Consider the following 26695-nt stretch of genomic DNA (forward strand, 5'->3'; position numbering starts at 1 on the left):
TCCTTTTTCTCTCTGATAGAATGTACTTATTAGGGGATTTAAATTTCTTTTTTATCAAGAAATACAACAAAATTTCCTCTTCAGCATCATCTGATTCTGATTCAGAACTTAAGTTTAATAGTAACAGTTGCTTTGTTCGTGCCTCAGATATTTTCTAATGTGGCGGTTGCGAGTGTAGGTAGAAACTGCGTCTCAATATGCGGATCACCGCGCAGCACGTGTGACATGCACGCGCTGTGTCTCTCGTGTCACGTCACCTCACACGTGCTATACGTGTCTCAATTTGCGCCTTGCCTCACTATCTAACGGTGGCCTACTTTAACACGCGCCCGGCCAGATATTAATTTGGACCCACTTTGTATTGTGGTCTCTAGATTTGGGGAGTTTATTTCTTACAAATAAAGCTTCATACTCTTAGCTCATTATGGTTTACATACCTGATTTGAAACATCACTTTTCGAATCAGAGACTAATTAAAAAAATAGATAATTAATAACTTTGCTCTTAATAAGTTTTAAACCTTTCTTGCAGGTAGTATGAAGATGATATTTATGTGCTTATATTAGCTTTGTTGTCATCTGTTTGAAGCTCTTGAAGGAACTCTAAAGTGAAGTGGGAATCAATACATACATACTTCCAATGTATACATCGTTTTTATTTGGAATCATTGGGTGTGGAGAAGAGTGAGAACAACTAAAAAATAAGCTCATTTTGTAATCAGGACCATTCCTAATCAGGGCACAGTTTACTCTATTGTTAACATACCTGAGAAGAGAAAAGTGTAGATAAAAGATACTGATTTGAGGTTAGGGCGTTATAATGCGACGAGAATTTTGCAGATTTATCCCCCATAGCTTCTAATAATAAGTATCTTTATCAGCTTTCCGTTCCATTTTATTTACTTTATGTGAGTACTATTTCAAAATTATTACTACACTAACAAGTTTAGCAAAGAGTTGAAATGACTTTGTTATGATTCTAAAAGGTTGGCAGCGCAGAAATTTATTTACGGGCCATAGTTACCGTGCGGCGGAACATTCAACTTTTCTGAATTTTAGAGGCGTTTTGAGTCTAAACGACTAAATCCACAGTATTGAAAAAATTACAGGTTGGTAGCCGAAGATGCACTCTATAATTTTTATTAAGCAAGTTTTACGATTAAATCAACCGTACAAGCGCAAAAAAATTAACACCGTCTTCCCATGTGAATCTCCTATGTCCAGGATGCTTTTGGACACCAGCTTATTTTAATCTTCTCTTAAAAAACAAAAATAAGAAAATCATAGAAACATCCCATTTCAATTTCAAGATAAATTTTAAAAAACAAGAAACATCTTAATAAGGTCAAAGCTAGTAAAATCGGCCCCGTATTTTAAGAGAAAACTAGAATATAAGTCAGATCTTCAGATTAGTACCCCGTGACACTAATAATCGACTGCTTCTTCAGCTTTGTCGTTTTTTCTTCAACATTGCTAATAGGTCCATCCCACTCTTGTCTTGTCGCAGAAGCGAACAATGCAAAGAAGGTGGCGGATACAAAGTAAATCACTGCTGCTACAAGAAAAACTAACCTCCATTGACTGGCATCTTCCTGTCACACATACAAACATAATTATTATAGTTGTGTTTTATTGTTGTCAACGAGGACAAACCTTATCTCGAACAACGAATTGGACTAACAACGGAGAAAATGAGGCAAACAGCTGACTGGTACCATTGCAAATTCCTTGCAGAATACCAGCAAATCGTGGTGATAAGTCCATATGATTGATTGAGTATCCCGCTATTGTGCCCGCATGGAATGCATTGCCTAGTGCTATCATAATGACTGAAGTTGTTTGACTTTTAGCAACGTATGCTAGCAATAGTAGGCAAACAAGCGATCCATATAATGCTATAAATTTTTCCGTTTTTATGTGTTACGCAAATATAAGTCGTTAGTTACCTGTGTCAGAAATGTTGGGTATAAGAGACGGTTGAATGGGGCGGAAAAGAAGAGAAGTAGAAGACAACCTAAAAAAGTGTGGTTAAGCAAGGTTGTTATTGGATGGATGTAGAAGGGAAAAAGATAGCGGGAAACTTTATTAGATTTTGCTAGTTTTGTCAGGAAATTAAAGTGTTTGGTACAGACCTTCCGTATTTTATTTAACGAACCGGTCGACGGCCCTTGAAACGGGTAGTTTCTTTGGTGCACGACACAACATTTGGCGACCGTGACAGGACTTATTGTGGAAAATAGTGGAACTCTTTTTCGGTCTGTAAATAAGCTGGAAAACCCCCGTGTTACTCTGGAAAGTGCGTGGAAAATCCGTACCATTGCAGTCGAGTTTTGTAAACTTTTACCGGGTTTCGAACTTTGTCGTTTTAACCTCGAAACTTTGAGTGATTTTGAATCGGGTTTGCAAATCGTTTATTATGGCTACGGGACTTGAAATTACAAAGAAAAGCCGTACCGTGTACCGGAGTGCGTTTACACGAGCCGCGAATGAACTAGAAGTGGGGTTACAGTCGGAAAATCCTGACAAAGACTTAATACAAGCTTCCCTCGAAATGTTACAGTCAAAATTCGAGTGTCTGAGCAAAATTGACTGTGAACTATATGATCTTTTGTTGGAAACGTCGACAGCCGCTGAACTGGAAGCTGATATAGAAAGCTGTGATGTTTATGCCAAGAAATTTACTATACTGAGGCTGAAATGTAACAAGGTTATTGAATCTAGTACCCTAACTGGAAGTAGTGATAACAGGGGGGCTGATGGAAGAAGCACTGTGAGTATTGAAGATAACCACACAGGTATGCGTAAATTTAGACTTCCTCGTATTGAGTTCAAACACTATGACGGTAGCATCAAAGACTGGTTGGCTTTTTGGGCTCAATTTAAAAAGGTTCACCAAGACGAGAGTATCGATAACCATGATAAAATTGAATATTTAATCCAGGCAACTTTAGCTGGAAGTCGAGCACGACAACTTGTTGAGAGCTATCCGGCCATGAGTGAGAACTATTATAAAATTATAGAAAGCATGCAAAGTAGATTTGGCAGGGAGGATCTCCAAATAGAGGTATATGTTAGGGAGTTATTAAAGTTGATTTTAACCAACACAACCTCTAAACAAAAGATGGAGATAAGCAGTCTATATGACCAAATTGAAACTCAGTTGCGAGCTTTAGAGACACTTGGGATAACAACTGATAAATGTTCCGCCATGTTGTATCCATTGATAGAGTCTTGTTTACCCCAGGATTTACTTAGGGTTTGGCAACGTTCAGCTATTTTTAATAGCCCTGCTAGTGGTGACGACCCAACCGACTTTTCGTTGGAAATTCGGCTAAAGCGACTTATGCTTTTCCTTAAGCAAGAAGTGGAAAATGAGCAGCGCATTAGTCTAGCAGCTGAAGGCTTTGGTTTAGGAAGTGGTATGAGGTCGTCTGGAGGAGACAATGCCGGTCAAAGACGGGGAAAAGACAGACTTCATAACGAACCAACTGCTTTGGGTCTTGTAAATGCAGAGGTTGGTCGCATTAATCGCTGTTTGTTTTGTTCAGGTACTCACTTGTCCGAAGCCTGTTTTAAAGCCCAAAAAATGAGTCTAGAACAACGGAAAGAAGTGGCCGCTAAGTATAAAGCCTGTTTTCGTTGTTTGAAAATTGGTCACCAGTCGAGACAATGTAGGGGCAGAATGAGATGTTTGTTATGTGGTCGTTCACACATTTCTTTAATGTGCTCAGAGTTACTCGCCACTACTAAACAGGATGGTGGAAATGACAAGCAGTGCGAACCAACTACGACGGAGGAACCAAGTGGTAGTCATTTTCGTGAACATACGCTAGCTAATCACACGTCTACTCAAGTATTTTTGCAAACGCTGCGTGTGACAATAAAAGGAGATAGAGGGTCAAAAGTAGTTAGGGCTCTGATGGATACTGGCTCACAACGGTCGTATATACTGAAAGATACTGCCACACAGCTTTACTGTCAACCCAAAAGAGTGGAAAAGGTTGTACATTGCCTTTTTGGGGGATCAGAGATGTGGGTGACACATGAGTGTTTTGATATTACTGTTTGTAGAGGTCTATTTTCCCATACTTTTGAAGCCCTGGATCAACTTACTATTTGTGGAACTGTACCACCGGTGTTTTACGGACCTTGGACCAATGAGTTAGACATTTTGGGCGTCCAAGTATCAGATAGTGGGCAGTCTGGTCCCATAGAATTGTTGTTAGGGGCTGATGTTATAGGCATGTTGTACACCGGACGACGAGAACAGTTACCCTGTGGATTGATCGCCATGGAGACTCAACTAGGCTGGACACTTATGGGAAAAGTTTCAAGCAAAAATGGCGCTCGTTCAACTACCGTCATGACGACGTTAAATTTGTTCGTGCAAAACGCGTCCCTTACTCAACTGTGGGAACTGGAAGCTCTTGGGATTAAGGAACCCTCGGATAAACGCAGCAAAGAAGAAGCTGCCATTGCTGCCAGGGAACTTTTTAATCAGACAATCCACATCGATTCAGAAGGGCGATATGAAGTCAGGTTACCATGGATAGAAGACCATGCTCCACTTTCCAGCAATTATAGCTTAACACAGAAGAGATTAGAGTCTGTTGTTCGAAGGTTGAAATCCACCGGTTTATGTGATCAATACGAACAGATTTTTGCCGAGTGGGAAGCAGAAGGAATTATCGAGAAAGTTAGTCCAGACAAAGTTAATCATCTTCTGGGACATTACCTGCCCCACAGGCCCGTCATCAAAGAGAGCAGTCTAACTACAAAAATAAGGCCGGTTTTTGACGCTTCGGCCCATGAGAAAGAGAAACCTGCTCTAAACCACTGCCTTGAAAAAGGACCCAATCTGATAGAACAAATCCCTTCCATGTTATTGAGATTCAGAGGAAAAAGGATTGGGGTAGTGGCGGACATTCGTAAGGCTTTCCTGCAAATAAGTGTACATACTGCAGATCGCGACTTCTTAAAATTTTTATGGCTAGACTCTCAAGGACGCGAAGTCGTATACAACCACCGAAGAGTAGTTTTTGGTTTGAATAGCAGTCCTTTCCTTCTTGGGGCCACTTTGGATCATCACCTGTCCCAATGTTTAAATTTATGCTGTTCCACTAAGTCGAGTAGTAATCTGCTGTATACCCGTGAGACGGTGGAAAAATTGAAACGAAGTTTTTATGTGGATAATTGTATGGTTAGCTTATCCACAGAAGCAGGAGTTGAAAAGTTCATCAGAGAATCAACAATCGTCATGAAACAAGGACTGTTTGATCTAAGAGGGTGGGAGCGCACTGGAGGAATGGATTTTGGTGATTTTGAAGAAACCTGCGCAGTGCTCGGACTGAATTGGCACCCCAAAGGAGATTATCTTACTTTGAATTATAGTTTCATGAAAGACGTTACTTTGGAGATGAACGCCCTTACTAAACGACAGATACTTGCTTTGACACAGAAAGTTTTTGACCCAATTGGTTTTGTCAGTCCCACTATGCTCATACCGAAGCTGATGCTTCAACAATTATGGAAGGACGACCTGACCTGGGATCAACCAGTGACTGAAGACTTAGTTCACAAGTTTATGAGTTGGATTAATGAGTTGCATTACCTGCAACAGATTAAAATACCTCGTTGGGTAATGGCTGGTACCAACGAAGCGGAGGAATTGAGTTTGCACACGTTTTGTGACGCCAGCCAATCAGCATATGCTTGTGTCGTCTTTCTACGAGCTGTCCGAGGCGGTAAAGTGTCGGTATTTCTGTTGGGTGCAAAAGCAAGGATATCGCCTCTGTGTAAAGCAGCTACAAAAATGACCATACCTCGACTGGAACTGTTGGCGGCCACCATAGGCGCTCGTCTTTACTCATCCTTGGTGGTAAATTTTGAACAAGAAGTTCCATGTTTTTTTTGGAGCGACTCTTCCACTGTGGTACATTGGATTCAACGAAAGGAAGAATGGGGAGTGTTTGTGTGGAACCGCGTAAACGAGATAAGAAAGCTGACATCGGCAGACGACTGGCGACATTTACCTGGAGTGTGTAATCCAGCTGACTTACCATCCCGTGGGTGCTCTCCGAAGCAGTTACTCGACTTAAAATGGTGGGAGGGACCCCGATGGCTTTACGACGACCCGGTTACTTGGCCAACTGCCGTTGAAGTTCCCAATGAGGAAGAGATTAATGGGGAAAAGAAAAAGAAACTTGTCACTACATTGAACCATTTGGAAAAAACCGATATTTGGCACTTTAATTACTTTCAGAAGTACACCAAAACCGTACGTATGTTTGGGTGGATCCAGAGATTTATTAACAATTGCAAGCGCCCAGATACAAAGAAGTATGGTGAACTTGATGTGGACGAGCATAACGCGGCAGAGGTACAAATCCTGAAACTAGTGCAAGCTGACTGTTTCACTGGATCGAATGACTCAAGACTAATTGGTTTTTCCCCCATGTGTGACGAAAAAGGATTAATTCGTCTCATGTCCAGAATATCTACAAGGTCAGATAACGATGACTTTCGTTTTCCCATAGTGTTGCCATCTAAACATCCTATAGTGAAGAGTATGATCATGGAAGTCCATATTAAGTCATGTCATGTCGGAACCCAGGGTCTACTTTCACTCCTTCGAGAGAGATTTTGGTTGCTTAACGGAAGGCGTACCATTAGATCCGTAATAAAGCACTGTGTGGTTTGTAACCGGTTTAACTCCAAGAACTTGTCGGCGAAAACGCCACCGCTACCTATGGATCGTGTACGAGATGCGGCAGTTTTTGAGGTGACCGGAGTAGATTTTGCGGGACCGTTGTATCTCAAAACTGGAGAGAAGGCTTGGATCTGTTTATTCACTTGCGCCGTGTATCGAGCCGTACATTTAGAACTTACGACTTCACTCTCCACTTCTAGTTTCCTCCAGGCACTTCGACGATTTGTAGCGCGTAGAGGAAGACCTAATACTGTTTACAGTGACAACGGTACGAATTTCCTAGGAGCAGCAAATGCTTTTGCGACATTAGATTGGGAGAGAATTACGCGAGAAACCGCTATCCAGCGTATTACCTGGAAGTTTAACCCCCCTACTGCAGCCTGGTGGGGCGGATTTTGGGAAAGGTTAATAGGTGTTCTAAAACAGATATTAAGGCGAGTGTTGGGACGAGCCAGCCTCAATTATGAAGAATTATCGACGCTATTGTGTGAGTGCGAGTCAGTAGTCAACTCCAGACCTCTCACCTACTTGTCAGAAGATCCCCAAGATCTGACTGCACTGACTCCCCTCATGTTTTTAAGAGAACAGATAGAAGACCGATTACCCGATTGTGACGTCATCGACAAAACTTCATTCAGCCGTAAGATACGGAAACTTCAGACTTTACGTGAAATGTTGCGAAAACGTTTTCGTTCAGAATACTTGGGACAGTTGAAGTTATTTTGCGATGGAAAAGTGACCCGCCCAGTTGACATTGGTGAGTTGGTACTCATCGGCAGCGACAATACGAAGCGTTTGGAATGGCCTATCGGACGTGTTGTAGACGTACTTCCAGGAAAAGATGGGCAGATTCGTTTAGTCAAGGTGGAGACTATCAAAGGGTGCTTACTTCGTCCGCTACAACGACTATTTCCATTGGAGTGTGGACGTGATCCTGAAAGACTCTCAGAGTTGGGCGATTTTAAGCTTCGTGTTCGAACTGAGACTGAAGGGGATTCGCCTGTGACTTCGACAGAATGCGAAAACCCACAGATACCGCTTTCTCAGGAGAGTTGTGAACCTGAGATGGAAGATGTTGGCATTGAAGTCGAGAAAACAACTAGGTGTGGACGCATTAGTAAGATTCCAAGTCGTTATTTAGACTAGTGTTTGTTCTATAGGAAATTTGATGTAGTTACCATCTTTGGTTTGTTTAGCTTTACGAGCTTAATTTTAGTTTTAAGAAACATTTTTTTGTCAGCAATGTTTCTTAGGTGGGAGAATGTCAGAAATGTTGGGTATAAGAGACGGTTGAATGGGGCGGAAAAGAAGAGAAGTAGAAGACAACCTAAAAAAGTGTGGTTAAGCAAGGTTGTTATTGGATGGATGTAGAAGGGAAAAAGATAGCGGGAAACTTTATTAGATTTTGCTAGTTTTGTCAGGAAATTAAAGTGTTTGGTACAGACCTTCCGTATTTTATTTAACGAACCGGTCGACGGCCCTTGAAACGGGTAGTTTCTTTGGTGCACGACACAACACCTGTTACGTGGAAAATTCTTCTTGAATTTACTCTTGAGATATAGTCTCTACGAACAAGATAGTCAGACAAAGGTGCTACTAATGCTCCAGTAATTGCTGAACAGATATAAGGAACTGAACTGGCCAAACCGGTCTAAAATTAAATTTCCATATTTGTTGCTTTAAGGACGATACTTTAGTTCCCTACCGAAGCAATTTCCAATTTCATAACTTTGGCCAAATACGTAGAAATCTCGGTCATTCCCATCGTAAATCCCCAAGAAGCTCCCACGTTTGCAACCAATACAGCAAAAACTGGTAAGCTGCTTAAAATAGACAACCAGGGAACTGGAACCTCCTTAGAAAAATTAAAAAAACATCTAATTTCAAAATCAAATAACACTTTTAAACTAACTTCTTCATCTTCTCCACTCTTTTGCTCTAGAGATGCCTCAATATACCGCAGTTCTTCATCTGATATACTCGGATGGGAAGCAGGGCTATTGTGCGCCAAGAAGTAATATAAAACACACCAAGCTAGTCCTATGGCACCAAACAAGTAGAATGAAGCAGGCCATCCAACCCATGAAGATGACAAGTAACCAGTTATGATATAAGAAAGAATCGGGCCGATGTTGAGACCTAAATTTCAGGCAGTTAAAATATCATGAGTTAGCTAAACTTAATTTACCCGAATAGACAATCATTCCCATTGTTGATCTTTCCTCTATGGGAGCCCATTTTCCTAAAACGTTATGAGCTGACGGAAATATAAAACCTTGAGCAAGTCCTGCAAAACTAAACTGTTCAACGAACACTTTTTATTAGTGTTGATGTGTTTACCTTGAACCACTCGGCAGAGCATAACTCCAATAGACCCTAAAATGTTTGCTGCAAATGGAATGAGAATAAAAGCCACAGAGTTGATGGCAAAAGCGGAAAACAAAAAATATTTGGGTGCGTAGATACTTCCTAAATATCCAGCCAAAACTTGAAGACATACGTAGCCCCAAATAAACGATGACAAAATTACGCTGGTGTTGTCCCATTGATATGTCTGAAATGTAGGTATAGTCAAATTTTTACCCTTTGAGAATGACGTCATGCAGGTGAAAAAACACGCATGTCTGGAATTAGATCACAAGTTTTAACCTACAAATGCTTTGAAAAATTAGTGTGTTCAGAAGTGACTGATGATCAAGTGCCTTGAAAATCACATGATCATGAGAGTTTCAGTTTAATCATCATTCATTCAGTGAATAGGTGTGCTTGCACTCACATAAAGATCTCTTCTACTCCTAATAACATAATATATTTTTTATTATACTTAACCGAAAATACTACATTTTCAACTGTTTATAAAATACAGTAAATATGACATTTTCGGCACAGCGCACGGAAATTTTTTCCCGATCCCTCTTTCCGTGCGCTTAATAATAAACATAGATATCCATGATACTAGATATCCTATGGCAACCCGAAGAAAAAAAAGAAACGAGTAATGTGTCTATAGCAACGATTTATTTATTAATGACAAATTTTATTTTCTGTCAGTGAAAATTAAGTATTTATGTATTTATTACATTTTGCCAAAATGAATTCAGATTGTGAAGAAAATCGGGATATTCCCGAAAATATTGTTACGTACGAAATAGAGTTTTCGTCCGTTAACTCGTTTGATTTGTGTTTTTAATGTACATGGGCCTAGTTACACTGGTAGACCGATTCCGATCGCTTAAATCCTCCAATTGCACTTTGTGCACATTTTGTTGTAAATGTGGGTGCGTGACCTGATAAGTTATCAGGTGCCGTAGTCACGTGATTGGTTTCGATTTTTGTCGGGGGAGCGTCGGTTTGTGGTCGTGTTTCTTTGTGTCAGGTGCCATGTGCCTATTTAATCACCCTACTTTGTGATATCGGTCTCTTTACCACTACAGCACTCGAACTGCCGACATCTGATCCTTTTTTCTGAGCCGTGTGGCGTGTGTGTGAATTTGATTTTTAATCCGTGATCATCTGGCCGAATTACAGGTAAATTGGTTTTATTGTTAGTTCTTTTGAATTATTTTGTATCGGCCCAATTTTCCAACACAGCATTGTGTTCGGCCCATCCGGATATTCGGAGATTCAAGGACTTTTCCCAACCGGAGATTCAGGGACTTTTCCGACCGGAATTTCAAAGACCTTTCCGACCGGAATTTCAAAGACCTTTCCGACCGGAATTCCAAGGGTCTCCTGACCAGAGGTCTGAGAGTTTTCCCGAGAAAAGAACGTTTCAATCGGGGATTGAAAAGTAAAAGTCCAAAAACCAGCCCACGTGTTGGGAAAGCCGATCACCGGCCACAGAGGTTTAGAAAGGTCAGAGTTGAACCACCAAGACAATTCCTCATTTGACTTAGTTTTATTTGATTTAATTTGATTTTTGTTTTTTAGTTTATATCAATTTGCTCTGAACAACTTCAACACTTGTCACCACCTCTGGTCACCTTTTTGGTTGCCGGAACAAGTGTTGAAGCTGTTTGTTCGTTTTCCCTGGTGTTCTGCTGTTTTCTGCCCTAGGTACCTGTCACCAGTCTCTGGACCCCATTTCCTGCCTGGAAATCAGCGGTGGCCACTACTGACTACTGGGAAGAGGATACTGGAGGTTCCAGGACCCAAACATCGTCTTTGACAACTGGTAAGGGCAGTCAATTGCAGTTTGGCACTGGGAAAACTTTTCCTGTTTTTTTATTTCAAATTTAACTTCTCTTGTTTTTTTTTTTCATTTGTTCAAATTTAACTTTCTTTTTGTCTTTTTAATTTTCTCGGCAACTTTTTGTAAAGTGTGTAAATATTTTTGTAAATTTTTGTAAATATTGTAGTTATTTTAATTTGTAATATACACGTGTACATATACAACGAGTGGTTCGTTTGATTTCCTGCAGTATATCCAAGTGTGTTCATCTATAGCTAGTTATGAACTCATGCAATTAATCCACGACCTTGAGCTATCTAATTAAAGGGTGTTGAAATCTCATTAACGTGAGGTTTCATCATAACAAATTGGCGACCAACGTGAAGGGCCTTTTTGATTTTTCGTGGATTGAGCACGCTTGGATTGTGGGTTATCGGACTGCCTTGTTTGTGCATGTGTATTTTTGCTTCTGCTGGAGACCTTTTTGATTCGCAAGCTTGGACTTGGTGGTATAATCATCATAAAAAGGGGCGTTTTATTGATTGGGATGATTTAGTGGGTAAATTAAAAGAGACTTTTTTGCGTGACCACTATGATAGAAACTTATTAGAAGAAATCAAAGCTAGGAAACAAAACCCTAAAGAACCAGTTTGTTTATTTATTAGTTCTATGGAGGGTCTTTTCAATCGATTAACTGAGGCTCCTTCTGAAAAAGAAGTTGTAGACATTATCAGAGAAAATTTAATGCCGGATTATGTTAGGACTTTGGCATTGCATGACATAACCGCTGTCAGTGACTTGACTTCTTTGTGTAAACGAATAGAGAACAGTCTCTATGTTTCAAATCAGTACCGACCAACTACATACACATAGAGGTAATTTAATGGAACCTGATCTTAGTAGGCCAGGCTTTTCTGGAAATATTAGTTCTGTTTCCTCCAGTGTGGTTTGTTGGAATTGTAGGAAACGCGGTCATATAAACACTGAATGTACTGCCGAAAGGAGTTTGTATTGCTACAGTTGTGGTAAAGAAAATTTTACGAAGTCCAACTGTCCTAATTGTTCAAAAAACGTCACAAGACCTGGCAGGAAGACCAACAATCCTTCTGTCAGGTCGACAAAAAATTCTCAAAAGAAAGAGAACAAAAAAGACAGTCAGTAGTGACTGATCTTTTGGATTGGCATAAATGGTTGGACCAAGTGAAATTTTTTTTGTCTGAAAAAGTTCCTATTGTTGGTGATAGTCAGGTTACTGAAGACGGTGCGTTGCCTTTGTCCACGGAAATTTCCGTTAATCCTGTTTGTGCTAAAAAATCGTTTGATGACCGTCCATATTTAAATGTTAGAATTTCTGATTGTTCGTTTTTGGCTTTGATCGATACTGGTAGTTCTATCTCTATTCTGGGTTTTGATGGTCTGCAGATACTTAAAGACGTAGACTTATGTTTGACCGAAGATTCGTCATTTCACGTCACTACTGCTGACGGAAACTTACAGAGTGTGTCAGGTTATTTTTGGGCTCCTATAACTTTAGGTAATGTTACCAGACTGTTGAAAGTTTTAGTTATTCCTTCTTTAAAACATGAGTTGATTTTGGGCATTGATTTTCTTAAAGCATTTAATATTCAATTAAATTTTAGAAACCTGTCATATCAATCAATCTTTAATTCAGTGTCTGTTATAAATAAGATTCAGTCCGCTGAAGAGTTAACTTTGACACAGACTGAAGAACTTAATAAGATCAAGGATCTGTATAAAACTATTGCACCAAAAAATAAATTGGGTTTAACCCATTTAATTAAACATACCATTAACACCGGTAATGAAAAGCCTGTCAAACAGAGACAATACCCATTATCATATGCAATGCAAAAGTGTCTTAACGAGCAGGTGGATGAAATGCTGGAGCTTGGTATAATAGAACCTTCTAATTCACCTTGGTGTTCGCCTATGTGGCTTGTCAAAAAAAGTGATGGCTCATTTAGAGTGTGCTTGGATGCCCGGAAGCTTAACTCTGTTAGTATTCCTAGTGCATATCCAATGCCTCTTATTGATTCTATTGTCACCAAAGTTCGTGATGCGAAATTCCTGTCTTCAATTGATTTAAAGCAAGCTTTTCATCAAATTCCACTTGATGACACTTCAAAAGAGAAAACCGCTTTTGCAGTGCATGGTAGAGGGCTTTTCCATTATAAAGTTTTACCTTTTGGATTGAATGATAGTGCCCAAAGTATGTGTCGATTAATGGACATGGTTATAGGACCGGCTTTAGAGCCTTATGTATTTTATTATCTTGATGACATTATTATTGTCACACCTGACTTTGACACACACTGTGAGATTTTGAAAAAACTATTTATGCGTCTTAAGGATGCTGGTTTGACTATTAATTTGGACAAAAGTCAATTTTGTAGGTCGTCTCTCAAATTTTTAGGTTATATTGTTGATCGTGATGGGCTTAGGACCAACCCTGATAAAGTTTCTGCTATTTTGGATTACCCTGTTCCTAAAAATACTACGCAAATTCGTAGACTTGTCGGTTTGATAGGTTATTATCGTAGGTTTCTTAAGGATTTTTCGTCCCTATGTAGTCCAATTACAGATCTTTTGAAAGGGCGTAAAAAAGGTCAACCTATTGTTTGGACCCCTGAAGCAAACATTGCTTTTGCTAAAATTAAAGAGGCACTTACTACTGCTCCTGTTCTTGCCAGTCCTGATTATACCAAGCCTTTTAGTTTAATGTGTGATGCTTCTGACACAGGAGTTGGCTGTGTGTTGTATCAAGAGGAGGACGGTTTGGAACACCCTATTGCCTATGCGAGTAGAACTTTGAACAAATGTCAACGTAAATATACAACCACTGAAAAGGAATTGTTAGCTGTTTTGTTTGGCATTGAAAAATTCCGATATTATTTGGAAGGGACACATTTTACGGTCCATACTGATCATTCCTCTTTAGTTTGGTTGAATAACATGAAAAATCCTTCTGCTCGTATAGCTAGATGGATTGTTAAGTTATCTCAGTATTCATTTAATATCGTGCATAGAAAGGGTGTTGCCAATACTGTAGCTGATGCTCTTTCGAGAAGTTTGGAAGATGTTGCAGTTTTAAATTTGACCAATCTAATTTTGGATAAATGGTATCGTGACATGTTAGTGAAAGTTCAAGAATCACCTGATAAATTTCCGACTTTTAACGTGAGGTTTCATCATAACAATATCTTACAACGAGCGGCAGAAGTGAGTGCAGATTTATTACCAGTGAAATCCAGGTTGAGATATGAACAAGAATATAACAGTTTTACGGAATGGCGGACTCAGAAACCAATCAAAATTGTGAGTGACGATTAGTATATTTTTCTGAAAAAGCCAACACTATGAAATCCTCCACTTTATGGAGTCGATTCTCTATGTTAAAGAGTTGTTTGGCAATAAAAGAAAATACTCACCATCAATATCCAAAAACGATTGCTTTTTTGAAACGACAAGCTGTAGGATATATACCAAAGAAATCCAAGATTCTTACAGCAGAACAAGTAACCAAATTTTTATGTGAAGCTTCAGATGGAGAATATCTACTAGCAAAAGTAATTTTAGTGTTTGGCATCTTCGGTGCATGCCGCAGAGATGATTTAATACGTTTGAGTTTAGATGATGTGGAAGATAATGGAACGTTTCCTTGTCGTGTTCTTACGAGATGGAAAAACTCACAGGTCAAGAAGTTTTACCATTACCAATGAAAATTGCAAATTCGATCCCTGTACAATTTACCGTAAATACGCAGATCTCCGCCCTAAACATATGAAGAGTAGAAGATTATTTGTTGCATACCGAAACCAAAGATGTTACGCTCAACATGTTGGGTGCCATACTATCAGTGGTATTCCAAAACTTGTTGCAAAATACCTAAAACTAAAAAATCCCGAAGAATATACCGGGCATGGGCTAAGGCGCTCTTCGGCAACCATGTTGGTGGAAAACGGCGGTGATTTGCTCACTTTGAAAAGACACGGAGGATGGCTTTCTTCCAATGTAGCAGAAGGATATATAGAAGAGTCCATACAAAGAAAAATTGAAGTATCACGGAAGTTGTTTAGCCCTTGTAACTTGGAAACTACAACATCTGTAACAGTCAATCAAGAGAACCAAAGCACACACGAACACTCCGCTTCAACATCTTTAGCAGAGTCTTTAGTTCAACAAAAAGAAATGCAAAAGGGATTGAGCTTCAACAATAATACGAATTGTACAATAAATATTACTATTAATAATAACGGTTCTGTCCAAAATTAATTTTCTTAGAATTACCTACTTGTATTTTTTTTGTTAATTTGAGTTGTATGTACTTACATTTTTACTGTTTTAAAAATAAAAATAAATATTCCCGATTTTCTTAATAATTTTTTGCGATATTTTTTGTTTATGTTGATTTCAGGTGCCTAAGTATAATAAAAAATATCGTTCATTACTCGTCCAGAAAAGGATTTTCCGTTCTTGCATGACATGACATCATTTTCATTATCATCGAAAAAAGTTTACATCATTTAAATATGCTATTAGGGAAATACCTTGACATTGATAGTGACAAGATAGTTAATGTTTGAAAATGGTGAGGTTTTGTTTTTTGTTTATCAATCCCAATCCTCTGACCGGTTTCGCCGTATTACGGCTCATCATAGAGGCTTTAGGGCTTGATAACCAAAGAACAAAACCTTTATTTCAGTATAGTCAACTGGATGCCAAAAATGATAGTTGTTGTGCAACATCTGGTGACATCTGTACTCAATTCTACGAGTTAGAAAGTACAGATATCTACCTATAGAGTACCGATCTGATTGGTTGAAAATGGTGAGGTTTTGTTTTTTGTTTATCAATCCCAATCCTCTGACCGGTTTTGCCGTATTACGGCTAACTATCATTTCTCGCATCCAGTTGACTATACTGGAATGAAGGTTTTGTTCTTTGGTTATCAAGCCCTATAGCCTCTCTGATGAGCCTTAATATGACGAAACCGGTCAGAGGATTGGGATTGATAAACAAAAAACAAAACCTCACTATATAATTTTTTCTACGATTTAGGTTTTATGAAAAAAAGCAGCACATAAATACTATCTTTATAATGTTGAATAATAATAGTACCTGGATGAAAAAGAAGATGTTGTTACCAAGAATAAGTTGGTCAAGTTTTTTAGAAAGAAAGTGCTAGAGATCACAGATTTACGGACCCAATTGCTGTTAAAAGCCTGAAGGAGAACGAAAAATTCATGCCTAACGATATTCCAGAAGAAGCAATATCTACCTACAACAGACAAAATACCAGGTGTCCAAGAGCACCCTGGGCATAGGAGATTAACATGGGAAAACGGTTTTGATTTTTTTGCGCCTGTACGGTTCATTTAATGGAAAAAAGTTGTAGAGCACGTTTTCGGCTATACACTTTTAATTTTTTCAATACCGTATATTTGACCATTAAGACGCAAAACAGCTTTAAAATTCGGAAATTTTAAATCTCACGCCAAGCGGTCGTTAAGGAAAATTCATATCCTGCCCTGCCTACCAATACCTTTCAAAATCATAACAAATCGCCGTCCGTCATTCTCTAATCAAAACATTCAAAACAAGTTTATTTAGTAATAACTTTGAGTTGTTACCCACATAATGCAAAGAAAATCAAAATAAATCGTGATAAAGATACTTTATCAGTAGCCACGGCCCAAAAATCTGGTAAGTTGCATTTATAACCTCATTCAATGTCTCTACCTAACTTATTCACTTTGTAGCAAAGTTTTTTAGAAAACACTGGTTTTGCTTGCAAATATTTAATGAAGACGACCGAATCACCTATCTCAAGCCTCTTCTTAACAGTTCAAACGATTTAAAGTGATGAAAACTGTGGACAATGAAGCCAGATCTTTGTAGATAAGTTGCTTTACTATACAGGGACCTCAAAACAGGGCAAATACTTCGGTAAAAAATGATGCGATTTAGTTACCTATGTGACTGCTAGTTTTATTGTATCCTTCTGTTTTGTAGTGTTGTCAACACACCATAGTGTTTAAGTGGTTTTATATTGTATGATGTTAATAAAAAGGCATTTTTTATAACTGATTATCAATGTTTTTTTCCTAGTTCTACTGGGTAAGGTAAGTACTGATATTTAATTAGCTCTATTAGTTAATAGATCGTAGTAGTGGCGTCCCAAATATGTGAATATTTAATGATTATTTGGCGGAGTTACGGACAAATAAGTTCTACCAGTTCTTGGCCACTGTTTCGATATATTAAACATATATCTTCATCAGGGCTAAAAGGTATAAAATGTTCTGTAAGATGGTGAAACATGTACCGACCAAACGCTTACCTCGAACTGTCTTAAAATATGCACATAATTCATATAAGATGTTACAAACATGTAAGTGCACCAATACATAAACATGTAATAAAAAGGTTAAAACAACACATAACAATGAACTAATTACAAACAAAAATGGGGAATTGTCAAGAAACGTGCGGTCGGGCCCACAGCTAGACTGCAACAGAACGCATAGAAGATTGTTATACTAGGGCTTTCCACCTGTCCAAAAAGTTCTTGAAAGAAAAAATGATAATCTCATAGTCACAAGGGCCGACAAGGGCAATGTCACAGTATTGATGTACAGGGATTTTTATGTGAACAAAATGGCAGAATTATTAAATGACCCTGAGACTTATAAATTACTTACGAAGAACCCCACTACGTCTTACGAAAATAAAATTAATTCTCTAATTAAAAAAATGTATAATGACAACTGTTTAGACAAAAAAAACCCACGATTATCTAATAACAAAAAATTCATTACCACCTAGAATTTACGGTTTACCTAAGATTCATAAAGACGACACTCCCCTTAGACCGGTAGTGTCGTGCGTACAGTCACCATTATATAAATTGTCCAAATATTTAAACAACATCCTTTCAAATATTAACCACTTGTTCAAGTATTCAATCACTAACTCATTTGCACTGGTAGAGGAAATAAAACAAATAAACGCTGTCCCCGATGGATACGTTCTCATATCATTAGATGTGAAGTCACTGTTCACCAATATCTCAAAAGAATTGGCTTTAAATACATTACAAAAACATTGGCACTTAATAGTACCTCATACTAACATCCCCAAAGACCAATTCTTTCACATCATTTCTCTCGTTTTTGACTTTAATTATTTCTCATACAACAATGTGTTTTATTCCCAAGTTTTTGGATGTGCCATGGGTAATCCGCTGTCTCCCTTCCTCGCTAATATGTGTATGCATGAGCTGTTGTCCCACACATTGCCCAAGTTACCTTTTTTGGTTCCTTTCCTCTATATTTACGTAGATGACATCATAACTTGCGTGCCTTCCAACACTTGTGATATGGTCTTGAATATTTTTAATTCTTTTGAGCCACACTTACAATTTACTTGTGAAGTGGAGGAGCACCAATGTATTCCATTTTTGGATGTATTAGTCATTAGAAATAATGACAATACCCTTCTTACTGACTGGTACCAGAAACCAACTGACTCTGGAAGAGTTATTAATTTCAAGTCTACGCATCCCCTATCACAGAAAATTGCCATATTGAAGTCCTTGAAGAACAGAGTCACAAAGTTAAGCCACGAGAAGTTCTGGAAGACTAACTTTGATAAAATCAGACATATTGCTAATCTTAATGAATATCCCTCCATCGTAGTTAACAAAATCTTAAGTCAATCGGACTCTCGTGCCCAACGTAACAATCAACATCAGACAACACCAAATTCAGAACCTGATCTACATTATTATAAAATACCTTTAATCTCAGGTTTAAGCAACCAACTAACGAGAATCTTGAATAATGACCAGATAAGATTAGTCACATATCCCAAAAAAACAGTAGGGGATCTGTTCTCAAAGCTAAAGGATAAAATTCCGCTGTTGGAGAGATCTGGCGTAGTTTACCTAATTCCTTGTAAAGATTGTAACAATAACTACATTGGGCAAACAAAAAATAAATTAAACCTAAGACTAAAACAACATCAATATGATTGTACTAGGTTGACACATAATGGAGGAGAAGGTGCAACGGCTCTTGCGTGTCATTACCAAAACAACGGCCATACATTTGATTTTTCGCAGCCGAGGATACTGGATAGTGCAGTGAATTACAAAAAACGGGTGATTTCTGAAATGCTGTGGATAAACATGGGAGGGACAAAGCCGTAAATTTTAGAACTGATACCCAAAATTTAAACGTCATTTATTCGAATTTAATTGACATTTTTATGAACAGACCGATCTAACTCTTTGTGGAAATAAACATTAATAATTCTCGCTTACACTCATTCATACACCTGAATATGCTAAATGTTTATATTCAACCGACACAAAAAAAACAACTTTTTGTGGGTCATCATTCTATGCGTTCTGTTGCAGTCTAGCTGTGGGCCCGACCGCACGTTTCTTGACAATTCCCCATTTTTGTTTGTAATTAGTTCATTGTTATGTGTTGTTTTAACCTTTTTATTACATGTTTATGTATTGGTGCACTTACATGTTTGTAACATCTTATATGAATCGGCCTGTCCCACAATTTTTTTTTATTTCATAACTATAAAGACGGGTTGAAAATATTATACCCGTATTTTTTTGTTTTCAAAAATATTAAGTCTAAATAGAAAAAAAATGACGATAAAAACTACATTAATCTCATGTTTAAAACGCCCGCCGCCGGTGACGTACTACACTATCAACCAATCAGCGACAAGAAGAGAAACAGATGGCGTTCAACAGCCAATAAAATCGCCCAGAATTACGTACGTCACATGCGCGCCAAAACAATCTTTTAAATTTAATGGACAAATTCAAACTAATGTAGGAACATTTACGACATAATTTTTTCTTCAAGAATATGAAAAATTAGTTTTTTGACCCTATTCTTTCGATTCCAGTCATTAAAACAAAAATTTATGATATGTGGGATAGGCCCATTATGTGCATATTTTAAGACAGTTTGAGGTAAGCGTTTGGTCCGTACATGTGTCACCATCTTACAGAACATTTTATACCTTTTAGCCCTGATGAAGATATATGTTTAATATATCGAAACGTTGGCCAAGAACTGGTAGAACTTATTTGTCCCTAACTCCGCCAAATAATCATTAAATATTCTATTAGTTAACTTGAACGTCTTTCACCTACAAGGATACTTGTAAAATGTCTACTAACCAAAAATAGTTTATTTGCAAGTAATATGTAACTGGAGTTCACATTTGATTGATAAAGGTTAACAAACATTAGGCTAGTAAGACAAAGTTGTTTTTATCGTAGCTTGTAAGGTGAAAAGTTCACCCACTCACACTCAATCTGTGGAACAATCACTGTTTATGTGGTAAGACCAGTTATCTTTGCCACCTATTGTACCTAAGCTTTTCACTTGAAACATGAATAAAAAATTAATTCAAACGTTCAGTGTACAAAGTTTTATTTGGAACAATTGAGTGTGTGGAAAAAAGAACACAATAATCATAATGTTGTTAATAAACCTAGAATAGAACAGCTCATGTAGATTGATTAGATAGCTCAATTGAAAAGTTGGTTTTTCGATTATACCTACCCCCATATACAAAAACTTTTATACGGCCGGATAATTTGATTGTGTAAGTCCATATTCTGTTCCTAGAAGGAGTTTCTCAGAGGTTTTATAGCCAGTTTAAAATTCTTCACATTTCAGTCAGATCAAATTTTGAGATTTAAGACAGATATCAACACTGAATCATTTTAAGTTTTAGTTGCAACACTGATGAAGACCCTCACTGATGATAGTCCATGCAGTTAAGCACATTGAAGCTAAATCACTTTTGAAGGAAGTATTTGGCCCCTTTGTTGTTGTCCCTGTACAGTAGGAAACTTATCTTCAAAGATCTGGCTTCATTGTCCACTGTTTTCATCACTTTAAATCGTTTGGTAGTGTTATGAAGAGGCTTGAGATAGGTGATACGGTCGTCCTGATTAAATATTTGCAAGCAAAACCAGTGTTTTCTTAAAGAATTTTTAATAAATTGAATAGAGAGAGAGACCCAGATTTTTTGGCTGTGGCTACTGATTAAGTATTTTTATCACGATTTATTTTTATTTTCTTTGCATTATGTGGGTAGTAACTCAAAATTATTACTAAATAAACTTGTTTTGAATTGTTTTGACTGCGATTTGTTATGATTTTGAAAGGTTGGTAGCACGGCCGGATATATCCAGACAATTTTTGTGATTGATGATGATGATGATGATTTGTATCAGTTACATGCTTTTTAAATCGCGATTCTGGATGTCAATATTTCAGAAACAGTAAAGCCCCTATATTAATGTTTATTTTCCACCTAACTAGGAAAAGTTTTTTACGAAATGCAAGTATTTTAAAGCTTTCCATAAAAGAAGCATAAATGCAAGTCGAAATTAGAATTTTTATAAAATCAGTTATGCCGAAATGTAAGAAATGGGCGTTTAATGGTACGTGACAATAAAATATTTAAGATTTAGATAAATTTGGCAATAACGCTGAACTCCACTTTCATACTTTCAGTGATAAGTGGTTATAATGTCATTCTATTTTAGTTTTGTTTTCGTTCTTACCGGCACGTTGGGATTCGATGAAGCGTTTCTATCAGTCATAGCTACAATCGCCACTGACAAGCTGAACCTCATCGCAATGCCGATTGTGAGACACAAAAACATGAGAAAAACTTGAACATGTCTAGCTCCGACTATTGGTCCTTTGTTCTCAGCATCATAGCCTTTAATGTAAATTTCTCTTTCCTTCGAGTCTTGTATGTCACTCAAGCTGACTTTGGCTGTAATGTTTTCTAGAAGGTTATTTTAGGCGTTACAGTGCATTTTTTTTAACGCGCAACATAGGATTTTACGTGTTAAATGTTTAAGCCCATGTTATTTTGGAACTGCAGGTCTAAAACTTGACGGGTGGGTCTTTAGTACCCTGAAGCTTAAGTAAGTTTACCAACTTGATCTAAAAAGTGATTAAAAACTGGCAAAACATATTTTTTTCTCGAAAAGATTTTATCGTTTCATGCTCCCTGTATGCATTGTTGTTCTTTGTTGTTTTTGGTACTGGCAGGGTAGGTAGCAGGTAGAGTGACAAATTTTGACTGCATCACGACCCGACATCTTTTGAAAGTCAAAAGGGCATTTTATGATTGTTTGGAAAACTGTTTGGCTTCAAACGGGGGTCACTTTGACACACAATTCACTTATAAAAATACTTATTTTGTTCTTAACTTTCTTGATATAAAGTTAATGATCACCCTGTTTTACTTTCTACGCCAAATTTTACCTGCTACCTGCCGTGCCACTATCAAAACAACAAGTACCTATCATACATACAGGGAGTATGGAAAGATAAAATCTTTTCGAAATAAGAGGATATTTTGCAAGTTTTTAATCACTTTTTATGGCGAATTGGTAAACTTACTTAAGCTTCAGGGTACAAAACAGCCACCCGTCAAGATGTATACTTGTAGTTCCAAAATAACATGGTCTGACATGTGCTTAAAAATTGAACACGTGAAATCCTATGTTGCGCGTTAAAAAAAACGCACTGTATAATTAACGTTACAACTAAATAATAAATTTAATTCTCAAGTGTCTATTTAGATACCTTATTGTTTTTTGAGTGCACGAGTAAGATTAATTTAAATTGATAAAGGTAATAATTATTTATTTCTAATTTTTTCGAAGGAAAATACGTAGGTTCTAAAACGCAACAAACTTGTTTTAGAACTAGTGAAAACGGTCAGTATATTGCATACAACCCAATAAAATCTACAGTGTGACCCATTTAGAATGGAAACACCCCTATAAAATTTTAGGTTATTAATCGATTTCAATGATTTTTTTTTTTGAAATAATTAGAAATGAAATGTCTATTACGGGAGAAAATTTTAAATATTTATTTCAGTTTTCAGGTCATATTACGATACTTTTTCTTGATAGAAAATGGAGAATTTTTATTAGCGATTTTTTTATTGAAAAAATTACTACGCCACTGGATCTATAGTGCTTTCAAATAGCTGTGACCAAAATTTCATGAAAATCCATTCATTAATAACAAAGTTATGACAAATTAAATTTCAAAAATCCTCTAAGCTAACGGTCACAAAAGAACACCCTGCATCAACTGTTGCCATAGAAATGGAATGAATGAATTATTTACTTGTTTATTATTAATTATTAATTGATTCATTTCTAAAAAAAAAAAAAAAATAAAAAAATAAAATAAAAAAAAAATCAAAAAAAAAAAAAAAAAAAAATTTGGTCACAGCTATTTGAAAGCACTATAGATCCAGAGGCGTAGTAATTTTTTCAATAAAAAAATCGCTAAGAAAAATTCTCCATTTTCTATCAAGAAAAAGTATCGTAAAATGACCTGAAAACTGAAATAAATATTTAAAATTTTCTCCCGTAATAGACATTTCATTCCTATTTATTTCAAAAAAAAATCATTCAAATCGGTTAATAACCTAAAATTTTATAGGGGTGTTTCCATTCTAAATGGGTCACACTGTATATTTCGAATGTAAATGTAATGGTACTGGTAAACAGTTGTGCCTTTGCAATACTTGATTTTTATTGTTTTTTTACTGAACTAGCGTTATATAATCACGGTTTGACTACGGCCACACGAAAGTAAAATATTATAAAAACCACGGTGGAAAGTTTAATTTCTGTCTCGAGATAAAGTTAACTACCTAATTTCTCGACTGAAATTAAGCACCTTCCACATTACACATTAAAAAATATCTGTTGTGTTTTCCTAACTCTTAATATACCTACCGTGATAATTGTATCGGGACTAAAGGTGTATAGCTAATTTACTATTTTAAATCGAAATTAAAAAATGTATAATTCCCACCTACCTGTAACGACTTTAACTGCTACTTTTTTATGTCTAGTTGCAGCAAACATTTTCCTATACACTTTTACAAATTATTTGGTTATACCACTCTTTTTCAAATATATTCCTATAAATCGTTTTAGAGAACACTGTTAGGCAATTTACGTCTACAACAAAATTATCCGGTTTAAGTGCTTTGAAAATGGTAGCCGATTGTTATATCAAAACAAGTAACTAACTGTTATCTTTTGTGTCCAGGATTTTAAAAATACGTTCGATTGGGTGATATCTTATTTCAAGTCTGTAATTTAAAATACTTGAAATATCGTAAACCACATGTAACAATAGAATTTGCTTGATTGAAAATACTACAGATTAAATGAAAGATTTTATTTTACAAAAACAAGATTGGGTGGTCACGGGACCTCTTCAAGCCACTCGGTGAATGCCCCAGGCTAACTACTCACGGAGAGTGGTGTAGGTTAATAAGATAGATTTCAATGGCGCCACCCACTTTGCACCGTCGTGTAGGGCTTGAAAAGAGCAGTAAAGAAACGCTAAAGTGGGAAATCCCCAAACGCTAGACCAAATATCAGTAATGCAAAATACAAATCCTAAATAATACTACCAAGTACCCCGTTTAATGGCAAAGGCCTCTTCTTTAATTAAAAACAAAATTAACGACTGTCAAAAATCAAAGGTATACGTAAATTGACGTTAATGTACTGACAAGTGACAATTCAGAACCTAACCTGTCAATACCTAACAACCTAAAATGTCAAGTTTAAAAGCACAGCAAAATGTACCATATGTTGTGTATGCTATTTATAATCATATAATTTTACAAAAGGGGAGGGTAAATGGTTATTTTAATGATGGGCTCAAAGTTGGGTATTTGGGAATACGGAACCTTAACTATAGAATGAGTAATGAGTCTGGATAGGTGAGTGTTAAATTGTGTCCACCGAAGGTTGGCAAAAAAAGGTAACCTTCAATCAAATATTTTAGATCAAATTAGACAAACTTGTGCTTTCAAGCAGCACTGGACCCCAACTAAATGCATTTAGTGTGTGCTTACAAACCCAAAAATCTTAGTAAGCACACTCTCACTGGTAATGGAAGATGTCAAAGTTCCATATTACTACTATACAGGGTAATTCAAATTCGACCCTCACCATTGGGATCTCAGAAACCATAAGAGATATGAGAAAGTTTAAATTGGGGCAAAGTTGCGCAATTTAAAGCTCAACCAAATGCTGTTTTAAAATTTTTGATTTTCCGAGTACTTCCGAAAAAAACTGAAAATTTGATTTTTTGTTTTTATTTATTTCTAACCTTATTTGAAGAGATATCCCAAAACTAAAAGCATCTTTTCATTGCCACTTTTTCCTAGCTATTCGATGATGGATACAAATTTGCCACACGACGTATCGTTTTCTGTCAGTCATCATCAACTTTCTTTTTTCTTATGGACGCCATATTGGATTTTTAGCCCACCAAATAGTACGTTTTATTCTGATTTTAGTGATGTCTAATAACTTATGATTTGCTTCATAAATAACAAAATAATTCAATAAAAACTATTTTTACTTTAGTTATAGGCTTTGAGTTATTGGGCCGTTTTAAAAAATGTCATTATTTGACAGTACTTGTCAAACATAAGAATATCGATGGCTTGTGGTGAATCAGAGACCAGAAGGCGAACTCTCTAACGAATAGCAAGGAAATTTCTTTGCTATCATAGAAAACCCTTCTCTATCGTAATATATGGTACTCTCTACGTTTCAATTGGCGAAGATCGGCACTCAACGTAGCTATTCGGGTTGTGTAAAATAGAAAGACCAAATGAGGTCTTGCTATGATTTTATCTCTCTTGCGGCTATGAAATTTTGTATTTACCAATCTTTCTTTTCCGTCGTCTTCTAAAATTCAAATGTTTTGTTTTTTAACCTTTATGCCCGTCAGTGTCAACATTGTGTCAATAAAGTTGGGTTGGGGACCAATTGATTGTGTTTGCACCCCCCTTTCTTTGTTTTTGAGTTTTTAGTTAAAGTGTTAATGCATCTATTAGTTATCGTTTTTGAGGTGTAAGCTGTTCATGATGGAATGGTTGTGTTATGGCTATATGGGTTCCATCAACACATCCTAAAGTCCCATCCTACTTTCTTCACAAAATGCATAAAAATTGGTAGCATGTTTACAAGCAACTGAAAAATATTAATGGTCTAACAAGAAAATAAGAAACTGAAGAGACAGAACTACAATAAATAAAACCAACAACAAAAATGGCAACAAAACGGATTATTTTAGAATGTAAACTTTGAAATATATGATTAATTACTGAAAAAGAAAGTAAAAAACGTAGAATTATTCAAATTATTGTCATTGATACTTCCCTGAATACGACGAAACAAGTAAAAGCCCTAGATTTATTACTAGAAATTAGTCAATGTTTTTAGGACCGATAAGTTACCGTTTTCTGTTGACGGTGTAAGCCGAATGTGATAGAAAACAGCTTAGAGAGTACCAACAGTTAATAGAAAGAAATTTTCTTTCTTGTCTATTTCTATGCGTTTTCTATTTCCTACATCGTTACGGAGTTCGCCTTCAGGAAACTGTATTTGCAGCCAGCAGATTTGCTTATGACTAGACTGACCTTATTTCAAGATGGCTAATACTCCCTGGACACTTCAGTTGTCCATGCTGCACAGGCAGGCCTAATGTGTCAATTAATCAGGACAGCTTAAACTTTCAGCAAGGGCTGATTGCAAGTGTATGTGCTGGTGTTCGTTGAGTTGGTGATCGATTGCTGTAATTGTGTCAAGTGCTGATTTCCTTGTGGAGCACCGGAGGTAAAAGTGGGAAAGGAAAAGCCTAGAAAACATGTTCTAGTTACAATGACTGTCAA

General features: G+C 37.0%; 2 protein-coding genes and 1 long non-coding RNA gene across 4 annotated transcripts; 2 read left to right on the plus strand and 1 right to left on the minus strand.

Annotated features, from left to right (window-relative positions):
• Positions 1 to 1123: 1123 nt before the first annotated feature.
• Positions 1124 to 23960, minus strand: LOC145729799 (putative inorganic phosphate cotransporter). Of its 2 annotated transcripts, none has more exons than XM_081980728.1 (9): positions 23810 to 23960; positions 21513 to 21730; positions 9049 to 9262; positions 8897 to 8995; positions 8621 to 8847; positions 8414 to 8563; positions 8227 to 8359; positions 1653 to 1894; positions 1124 to 1591 (listed from the first exon to the last, which is right to left on the minus strand). In XM_081980728.1, the coding sequence occupies exons 1-9, from the start codon at positions 23856 to 23858 to the stop codon at positions 1409 to 1411; spliced, it is 1515 nt and encodes a 504-aa protein (XP_081836854.1). In that variant the 5' UTR covers positions 23859 to 23960; the 3' UTR covers positions 1124 to 1408. The 2 variants fall into 2 exon arrangements, with proteins under 2 accessions (XP_081836854.1, XP_081836848.1); XM_081980722.1 differs by having other exon boundaries at positions 21513 to 21742; positions 23810 to 23950.
• On the plus strand, positions 2416 to 11106 carry LOC145729723 (uncharacterized). The gene is made up of 3 exons (XM_081980602.1): positions 2416 to 6354; positions 7905 to 10236; positions 10300 to 11106. Exons 1-2 carry the CDS (start codon positions 2416 to 2418, stop codon positions 7959 to 7961), a joined length of 3996 nt encoding a protein of 1331 aa, XP_081836728.1. The 3' UTR covers positions 7962 to 10236; positions 10300 to 11106.
• On the plus strand, positions 23946 to 26163 carry LOC145730188 (uncharacterized). The gene is made up of 2 exons (XR_014178561.1): positions 23946 to 24730; positions 24796 to 26163. It is a non-coding gene; the product is annotated as an uncharacterized LOC145730188 (long non-coding RNA).
• The last annotated feature ends 532 nt before the right edge of the window (positions 26164 to 26695 follow it).

This window comes from Ips typographus, linkage group LG1, assembly GCF_016097725.1.
Source record: "Ips typographus isolate SLU linkage group LG1, UJ_Ityp_2.0, whole genome shotgun sequence".
Lineage (NCBI taxonomy): Eukaryota > Metazoa > Arthropoda > Insecta > Coleoptera > Curculionidae > Ips > Ips typographus.

Coding starts and splice junctions, on each gene's coding strand:
- LOC145729723 (XM_081980602.1), top strand. CDS start 2,416: ATGGCTACGGGACTTGAAATTACAAAGAAAAGCCGTACCGTGTACCGG. Junction 6,355..7,904: donor AGAAGTATGGTGAACTTGAT/GTGGACGAGCAT, acceptor TGGTTTGTTTAG/CTTTACGAGCTTAATTTTAG.
- LOC145729799 (XM_081980722.1), bottom strand. CDS start 23,858: ATGTTTGCTGCAACTAGACATAAAAAAGTAGCAGTTAAAGTCGTTACA. Junction 8,848..8,896: donor GGGAATGATTGTCTATTCGG/GTAAATTAAGTT, acceptor CCTGAAATTTAG/GTCTCAACATCGGCCCGATT. Junction 8,564..8,620: donor AGAGTGGAGAAGATGAAGAA/GTTAGTTTAAAA, acceptor AATTTTTCTAAG/GAGGTTCCAGTTCCCTGGTT.